Source organism: Sturnus vulgaris, chromosome 5 (assembly GCF_052056855.1).
Source record: "Sturnus vulgaris isolate bStuVul1 chromosome 5, bStuVul1.hap1, whole genome shotgun sequence".
NCBI classification, from domain to species: Eukaryota; Metazoa; Chordata; class Aves; order Passeriformes; family Sturnidae; genus Sturnus; species Sturnus vulgaris.
This window is the reverse complement of record NC_142247.1, coordinates 47,624,858-47,634,628: the sequence shown is the minus strand read 5'-3', so window position 1 is coordinate 47,634,628 and position 9,771 is coordinate 47,624,858. Positions and strand designations below refer to the sequence as shown.

The following is a 9,771-nucleotide window of genomic DNA, read 5'->3' as shown; positions in this document are numbered from 1 at the left end:
TCCATTTCCGTGTCCCCCCATACAATGATGTCATCAATGTACTGCAGATGTTCTGGAGCTCTACCCTTCTCCAGTGTAGCTTGGATCAATCCATGACAGATGGTGGGACTGTGTTTCCACCCCTGGGGCAGTCGGTTCCAGGTGTACTGCACACCCCTCCATGTGAAAGCAAACTGAGGCCTGCACTCTGCTGCCAGAAGAATGGAGAAAAATGCATTGGTGATGTCTATGGTGGCGTACCACTTTGCTGCCTTGGACTCCAGCTCGTACTGCAGTTCCAGCATATCCAGCACAGCAGCACTCAGTGGTGGAGTCACTTCATTCAATGCACGATAGTCCACGGTTAATCTCCATTCTCCTTCAGATTTACACACAGGCCAGATGGGGCTGTTGAAGGGTGAGTGGGTTTTGCTGACCACCCCTTGGCTCTCCAGCTCATGGATCATCTTGTGGATGGGGATCATGGCATCTCGATTCATCCGGTACTGCCAGTGGTGCACTGTTGCGGTAGCAATTGGCACCTGTTGCTCTTTCACCCTGAGGAGTCCCACTGCAGATGGGTTTTCTGATAGCCCAGGCAGGGTGTTCAACTGCTTCATGTCCTCTGCCGCCACAGCAGCTATTCCAAAAGCCCACTTGAGTCCCTTTGGATCTTTGTAATAGCTGCTCCTGAGGAAGTCTATGCCTAGAATACATGGTGCCTCTGGGCCAGTCACAATTGGATGTTTCTGCCACTTTCCCAGTCAGGCTCACTTCAGCCTCCAGCAAAGTCAATTCCTGAGATCCCCCCGTAACCCCAGCAATCGAAACAGGTTCTTCCCCAACATGTCCCGATGGTATTAATGTACACTGTGAACCAGTGTCAACCAATGCTCTGTGTTCCTGTGGCTCTGATGTGCCAGGCCATCGGATCCACACTGTCCAAAAGATCCGGTTTTCCCGTGCCTCTACCTGGCTAGAGGCAGGGCCCCTCTAGCCCTGGTTATTATTTCTCTCCTGGGCATATATACTGGAGGTTCCTTCAAGAGAATCTGACAGATCATCCTCCCTTCTGTAATACACTGCAGCTTGGTCATGGGACGCTGAGGCTACCTTCACTTTAGTGAAGCTCCCTCGGTTAGTGTTTCTGTCCCTGAGTTGACACACCCGTGCTGCCAAGACAGAAGTGGGTTTCCCATCCCACCTTCTCATGTCTTCCCCGTGGCCACGTAGAAAGAACCACAGGTCAGCACGTGGGGTGTACCCTCTCTCCCTAGCTGGGGGGTGTTGGGCTCTAATTTTGGGGTCCATGCCTCACACTGGTGCTGCACTGATCTTCCTTACCTCTTCCCTTATCTCCTTCATCTCCTCCTTAAACTCCTCTTTGAGTTCCTTAATCACAGCAGAGACATGAGCCTGCACTGGGCCAGCCATCATACTCTCAAAATTTCTGAGCCTGTTGGCAACAGAACCCACTGTCACTTGGTTGTTATCAGCATCAATCATTGCAATAAAGGTGGTATACTGAGATGGGCCCAGGTTTGCCAGATTCCACAACATCTGCCCTGTGCACCTGACCTTGTCAGGGTCATTGTCATGCTGTCCATCACTCCCAAAGAGCACCTCCAGTACTGCCACTTCTCTCAGCTGTTGGATCCCTTCCTCAAGGGTATTCCAATGCATTCTATGGTGGTGCTCCCGCATTCTGTCTCAGTGGACAAATCTCTCACACTCATTAAAGTCACTCCCAGAGGGAAAGGAGACCTGTCTCCCTTATAAATACTTGGTCCACACCTGAGTCCTGGGTCAAGGATCCCAAATTCCTTGCCTCAGTACCATCCAGTTGCACACCTGTACCCATAAGGTCCCAGACCCACAGTAACCAGGTTGTAAAAGGCTCATGGCCCCGTCGTACAATGTCTTTTCGCAGGTTATGGAGACTCAGTGACAGGGACTCAGTGATGATCTCAACTTCTGGCTCCCATGCTGGTTGTGAGGGGCCCCCTTCCTGACCCTTATTATCGAGGTGTCTTGTTTTCATCTTAGACTTCCTAGTTTCCACAGGGGCAACTGCTGCTGGCTGTGAGTGCCCTTGCAATTCAGCTGGAACCTGGACAGATGTAACATCTGTGGGTCCCACTGCTGCACCATCAGAGTCTCCCTCTTTAAGGCAGGGGGAGGGTTTCTCACCAGCTGGGGAGAGGTACTCCTTCAGCATCTGGCTCATCTCAGGTATCTCCTTAGCTAGAAACCCCACCCACTCCAGGTGGTTCCTTTCTGAGGTGGGCTGTGGGGCAGGGTCAAACTCTGGGGTAATATCCCTAGTCTCTTGGACAGGATCAGGCTCTGGGGCAGCATCACTATTTCCTGGGGTAGGTATCAGGGTTGTTATCCAAGTCAATCTTCCCTTATCTCTGAATGTTAGATAGAACAGGTTTAACAGCGATATCAGCAACACCAGCCACAGTATAATGTCATTAGCATTTAGAGTGGATTTGAACCCCTTGAAGACTGGTGGGGTGAACTTCAAACACCACGTGATGGGTTGGGAGAAAATATCACTTGTTGTCACTTCTTCACAGTAAGTACCATTATTGAAGTAGCCCCAGAAACACACACTTAGAGTGTGGTAGCTCTGAATCCATGTGGCCATCTTCCAGAGAAAATTAAAAATCCATGAATTCCTCAACTGATCAACCCACAAAATGAACTAGATAATAGCCACAGTAACCTTGGTTATGAGACTCATGTTTAAAAAAGGGCTTGCAAATGGGAGAGATATAGCAGTGACCACATGGAGGCCAAACCAGGCTAAGCTGGACAGCATGGTGTCACCTACCACAAGCGTGGGTAATTCAAGAACTGTTATCCCCTTTCCTACCCCTCTCTCAATGCCCTCAGGCAATGCCCCACGTTCTGGGCACCAAAATCTGTCTTGGTTTGAAAGACAGGTATTTGCTAAGGAAAGGCAAGAACCCCTTTCCTGAGATGCAGAGTGCAACCCCCTCCCTTCTAATTATTATACTTTCAAATCAGAGGCTTTCAGGCAGAAGGTATCGGGATAGGAATAACAGTTCTTTACTGATATCTAACAAGGCAAAATAGTAGAAACAACAACAGCTATAAAAATTGACAACAAAACAGAATAGTATAGCTCAGTTCCAGTCCCTTTCTGGCCACAGGCCCTCTCTCTCTGCACTCAGTTAGCGGTGCTGTGGGGGCAGGGCAGGTCCCGCACAGTCAAAGAGGGCTGGGTGATGGCGGCAGCGGCCCAGGGGTGAGAGGGATGGAGGAGCGACTCCCCCCTCACGGTGTCGGTCGTGGTGCTTGGCAGAGTGTCCGGAGGTAGTAGGATGAAGTGGGAGAGGAGCAGAGCAGTGTTCAACAGCAGGGAATGTGGCTCTCGGAGCTGGGATGGCGGGGAAGATGCTAGATCAGAGCATTGGCCGTCCTCCTCTCACTCCACAAGCCAAGCGAGAGAGTCAGAGCCCACCACAGACCCCTGTCCCACCTTTCCTTTTCTGATGTCCCCCTATCCCCCACCCCCTTGCGAGAGAAAACTATTGCTGCTAAGGTGTAGCCACAAATACTTAGCATAACAATGGGAAAAATTCCACAGAAAGAAAAGGGAACAATTCAACCCCCAACACTTGCCTAATCACTGAAGTCAAATGTAATGAATTTACTGGTGTGATCAAGGCACAAGGGAGGGAATGTTCCCCTTTTGCACAAATGGCACCATACGTGGGCCAGGAAATTCCTTGGCCAAGGCAGGGAGTGTTGCTCCAGTGCACATGTACAGGGGATGAGAGAACACCAGTCTCTGTGGATACCACCATGGGCAGCGGTGCTGAAAACACGCCCTGAGGTCTGGTACCTGCAGGGGATCCTGGGCAAGCACTACAGAGAAGTCTAGTTCCATGGCAGAGCCGGAGTAAAAGCAGCCATGGTCACTTGCTATGGTCACGTGGAGCAACTCGCAGCACATTACTGAGTTGCTGTTGCAATCAACAGATTTTGGCAGGCAGATCATGGAATTTAAGGCTTAGCAATGCAGCAATCCATTGCTAAGAAAAACAGTTGTTAAGAAAGCAAAATGAGATGAGTACCACAGTGAGCACTCCAATACTGTGTCCTATGCATCCAGAAAGGCACAGGAATATAAGCTGTTTCCAGGACTGCTGAAATGTCTAAAGATACTCGCATTTGATGCTTCAGACTAATTAGGAAGCTAATAACCCAACGTCACTTTGGCTCTGATTCACTGAGGAAAATAAAGAGATGAAACAATATTTTATGAATCGAAAAGAACAGGTAAAATGGAAGTCAAAATGTTACTTTTAGCAAGCTTAAAAACATGTCTTAAAAAATACTTCTCTATAGATGTTAGTTTGGTGCAAAAGAAGTAAAAAGTGGGAGAAAGAAAATGATACACCTCAAACAGATCAGCACAAGGAACTGCTCTTTCTTGTAGTACATAGAGTGCAATGACAGAATTTCCTTAGGGTTTTTCCAAGGCATTTTAATTTTTGGCATGCCCATACATTTCTTGAGTACCATTAAAGTCTGAGAAAACCTGAGGCTACTGTTATATCTTGCCCATTTAATACCCTAGAGACAGATCACATCAACACATAAGCATGTCCCACAGAAGGGATCTGGGATGGCTGAAAGGAAAATAGACACCTTCTAGATGAATTTGTGTTAGAAACTTCCACTACCATGCTTTTCACCATCACAGCAAAGACAAACATGAGTCAAAGATGTAATATTTCAGTAATATTTCATTATGCCATGAAATATAACTGAAACAAACCTCCCACAGCCACACCACCAGAAAAACTATGTGCCCCACCCATTCTTACACAACAGTATCACCTCAGCAAATACACCTGGGAAGATCAGGGCAACAAAATATTGATTTTGTTCTATTTTCTTTGTCTATGGTTCTTCTGTATGACAGGCCTCATGTAGCAGGGGACATCTCATGTAGACTGATTCCAGGCTACAGCACCATGAGTTGAGACTGAGCAATTCTACTGCTGCTGGGGAGAAGCAAGAGTGACAGGTCTCAATAAAAACACCTATGGACATCCCAAAGTGCTAAAACACAGAGAAGCAAGCCACCACGTGAAATGATGAAAGAGCCACTGGAGTCTGACATCTGTTTTGTAACAGACAAAATTTGCCTTGAATTCCTGTTTTACATAAGCAAAAACTGAGCCTCAGATCTCACAGTATTGAGGGATAGAGAAGTTGTGGATGACCCATCCTTGGAAGTGTTCAAGGTGAGCTTAGATGGAGCTCTGAGCAGCCTGGTCCAGTGCAAAGTGTCCCTGTCCATTGCCATTCTATGCTATAATAAATGAAAAATATATTACATCATCATGCCTTGAAGAACACATAAAAGATACCTCTAGCATTGAAACATGAAATAATAAGAGTAACTGATGCTATTAAATTACAAAATTAAGTTTATTTTATCAACATTATACTTTCTTTCCCTCCATTTAACTGCAAAACAAGATACTAAAACCAGTACAATGGAACAATTCAGAAGCTCCTCAGTTCAACTGAAAAATGTTCCGTTTAATAACAAATCAAAATGGAAAATGACATTTTGTCAGTCCAGCAATCTCAGTAGCTGAACATCCCTAGGGACTTTGTCTTTCAAATGGCACAATTTCAAGTGTGTTTGCATACGTATGTGTGCAGCTATATACATGCATACTGATATTTATAAATATACATATATACAGTAATATACACGCATCAACAGATACAGCCACTGAATAGATGCTTTTAGTAAATCAAAATTACATGTAATTCAAGTGGACTCCCAGTGGCAGGAATTTGGGCTCTGCCCAGCACAGGCACAGTTGTACTGTACTAATCTAGATCTCAAGTGCTCCAGAGATTCAATGCCTCTGTGTCCCCTTTAACTGCTGCAATCTGCCTACTTCTGGTAATCCCATCACACTTGAAAAGTGTAAGGAATAGTCCTGCAGCATCCTGGTCCCAAACTGCCCTCAGTGAACCAACTTCTGATATTCCTTGCCACGCATGAGCCATTGTAGAAAGCAATAGATGTGCTCTGTTATCTACAGATACAAAACATCACCAGTATCTAGTGCATCACGTGTGCAGTGCTTTAGGACACCTTGAATAATAAAGGCACTGCATCCAGCCAGTTCCTGTCCTACCTCCAGTGCTGGGCGCTATTTTTATCATACAGTAGCTGTCTCCTACTGAGCACACAGCATGGGCAGCTTTCCAGAGACACAATAGGCTCACTCGGATCATATCATCGTACTCCAGCTTTCAGTGAAAAATCCAAGCCACGGTCTCTTTTATGCTCCAGGTTTCTCTGAGCAGTCCAAATGGCACAAAATTGCTCGGGAAGTCTGCCCATCCTGACAAGCTGCTCCAGAGCCAGCCACAGCTGCAGGCACCTCCTGGGTATGAGGGAAGAGCTGCCAAGAGGAAGGCAACTGGGGACAGAGGGACCAGAAGCAGCCCCCTTATCATAATCCGCATCTGGCCTCTGGAGGCTACCTGTGATTAAAGCAAGCCTTTACTGCTCCACCTGCTTCATGGGATTAAAGGATCAGGGAGCTGTCACAGGCTCAGTGACCATACTCAGCTTGGCCTCAGCACGGGAGAGCCAAGCTCCCTTGCTATTGAAACTTTCTCCATTTCTCAGATCAGCAAAGCAAACCAAAAGATTAAAGTGATGGTAACATAATTCTTAGTTTTATCAAATGTATAGAAATATTACAGTAATGTCTTTTCTCACAACTGGGAAATAATACAAGGCCTACCATGAAACCATAGTGTGGGGATCTTTCCTTGTGGAAATATCACACACACCAAAACTATATTCTGATTTTTTTATTTTAACAGTTGCCAAATTATTTTGCAATATATACACATACTTATTTTCTCCACGAGCTCCTGGATAATTATCAAGGGAAGTAATTTGGCTTTCATATTTTATTTTTTAAATGAGAAAGGTAAAGACAAAAAATAAGACAAAATACATTTCATGTCCCCATTGATCTATAGATTACAAATACATATCGTTTCCTTCCAGAGGAAGAAATACTAAAGAAATATTTTTCCCATATCAAATGAACCTTTGAAAAGAGGAAAAAAATTTAAAATATATTTCTCAGCTCCCCCCTCCCTGCCACAACAATCATTCATGGTTTTAAAAAAATTGCATTCATTTGATTTCCTCCATTCCTATGAAAGAAGAAAAACTTTTCTGGATAACAACCTGAGTTATTTTCATGGTTTCAAAGTGTTTGTAACCCCAGTGATCACCATCTATCAGAGAGCTACCCCGAGCAAGGCATGTGAAAACAAACACTGGTGGATCTTTCAAATCAAACAACAAAGCAAAATTTGAAAATGTATTGCAAGAGTTTTGCCAAAAGTCAGCCATGAGCATTGGTCTGACAAAGTAGAGGCAGGAGCTCTGCTATTTCATCAGCTGAGATATCTGTAGCAATTGGAAACCCAAAGGTGAAACATTTTGTTTATGCTTGTGTATTTGTTTGCTTTCTCTTATGTTTATAAGACAGAGAACAGATGAGTACAGAAGATACAGCTAGCCTTGACAGCAGCAAAGCTTTACATTTCAAACCTATTGTGGGTAACAAGGCAAAGAGCTGCTGCTTGTCCTTCTCCAGGGACAGACTCCCCAAAACTTTGTTCCCTTGAAAAATCAGATTTACAGGTTCAGTCAAAAGTTTTCCCATTCCCAATGCGACCAGGCTGGCTGCTGATGTTCCAGCTCTCCTTCCTCCCTCTGGCTGCGCTGCAAAGTGGACTAGATCTGCCAGTCAGTCCATCAGAATTCCCACAGTCTTGCACAAATCTCTCCCCAGTGTAAAACCCATCTTTTCAGAAGTAAAGAATAGCTATCAACTTCTAGGCAGCCCTGAAACCTGAGAAGAGCTGGGTCAGCCATTACACACACAAAACTGATATGAGAAACCTTCCTGGTGACTTTCTGGTCTGCTATTCAGCAGAAATGGTATATGGTATATATGGTATATGGTATATCCCATGTAACTCCTTTCCATACAAATGCCTGTCTCATGAGGATACCATAACTGTATGCCCAGCAATGATGAGGTTGGGCTTTGTCACTGCTGTAAATCAAACTATGCCCCACACCCTGGGAAACAAGGCAATAAGCAGCAGCCTCTCTGAAAGCGAGGAACCTCCATGGTGGCTGAGTACTGACAACACAGCTTCTGAGAGAATGACAGGAGAGGGGATGTAGCTGGCAAAAACACTGGATATTTCTTAAGGGCATCCAGAGCTCCTCAAATATTTTGCTACTGCCTGACTATTTGTGAAGACAACACAGAGATAATAGGTAATATTTAACTAATGAGAAGTGAGGGGAGCAGGAGAATAAAAGCAATGCAGGAAACTGTAAGGATGGAGGAGAGGCTGGTGGGTGGCTTAATGTACCAGTTAGTTTGGATTTTGTTCCCCCACACCCTCTTTATTCTTTTTTTTTTTTTTTTTAATAAATTGTACAGATGAACATGGGAGAAGTTCATGCTACTTGCTGGAAGCAATAAAGGTAAAGTTTTGTGGCCTATGGATTCCACAGACCTTTGAGTGTCCCAGCTCTTCCATCATGGGCTAACTTATGGAACATAACCATTCCACGGCAAGACTCAGTAGCCCTTAGAAACTGGTGGCATGTCCTCAGGTATTTTCCTTGAGAGTGAGAGACATGTGGATTCCATCAGTTTCTTCCTCACACGATGCCTGAGTGCCTCAGGTGCAGTCTCAAGATTTCCAGGGATCCTCTTGGACATTTTCAGACATCAGACTGCTGTCTCTAGATCCTCATGGGAAATTTGATAGTTTTGTCGGCTCTCCAGGTAGGAGGCCAGATCCAGATCACCAGCTTGTTGAGCCCTGTCACGAGGGGTTTTACCCTGCAATAAGAAACATGAAGAGAAAGTCTTGTGCTAATACGTTTAGAAAAACAGATGATTTCTAGGCAGAAGATGATTAACAAGTCAGAAGCCACTTGTCTGGATGTCATCTATTTCAGAAAGTTTTTTGCAACTTACAATTCTGTCATCTGAACAAGAGATCATAGAATCATAGCAGATTTCTCTTCCCATTATAGGCTACCTCATAGAGCCCAAGAAGGTAGGAATTGGTTTTGATTGCCTGGCTGCAGCAAAGGTGCTTCTGACTCTCGAGTCCAGAGAACCAACTCACTCTCAGCTGCTGACTACACAGGGTGCTTGTGCTCAGAAACTCCAGAGAGGCAGCTTCTGGACCATGTTCCTAAGCAATCAGATCGTTGTAATGACTGAATATTCCTTGGATTTAATTTTTTCCCACATTTGTTTCTCAGTTAAGCTTATACCAAGAGAGTGCTGTGGTTAGTGTCACATCAGTGAGCACAGGAGCAAGCCAGGGCAAAAGAAAATAGCCATCCTCACAAAGCAGGTCAGTCACAATAATCAAGCCTCACATATGCTGTGCAATCAGAAACTAAGGCTCCTGCAGGTAGTGCTTGCCCAGAGGCCTCTCTTTTGACCACAATGGAGGAGGATACTGCTGTGCCATGATGTCTCATTCACACCCAATGCACTGAATAGTTTGAGGCCAGACTCTCACAATGGTGACAACAAGCCATGGGGACTGAAGTCTCTTGTACTTGTTTAAATCAATACAGTTTTCTCTATAAAAATAGCTTGCTTAAAAGAAGCTGCCCTCCTCACACACAAGGAAGTCTCAGTCATGCAA

The 9,771-nt window shown here is 45.0% G+C and overlaps 1 protein-coding gene across 7 annotated transcripts in view; it reads right to left on the bottom strand.

Moving 5' to 3' along the window:
• Positions 1-5,435: 5,435 nt before the first annotated feature.
• Positions 5,436-9,771, bottom strand: part of DGKI (diacylglycerol kinase iota) — a 220,835-nt gene continuing 216,499 nt past the window's right edge. For 6 of the 7 annotated variants that reach the window (XM_014881596.2, XM_088165666.1, XM_088165668.1 and 3 more), the window contains one exon: positions 5,436-8,945. In XM_014881596.2, coding sequence (XP_014737082.2) covers positions 8,832-8,945 — 114 coding nt within the window. In that variant the 3' untranslated portion in view covers positions 5,436-8,831. The remainder of the gene's footprint in view (positions 8,946-9,771) is intronic. The other variant, XM_088165669.1, reaches the window with a different exon arrangement.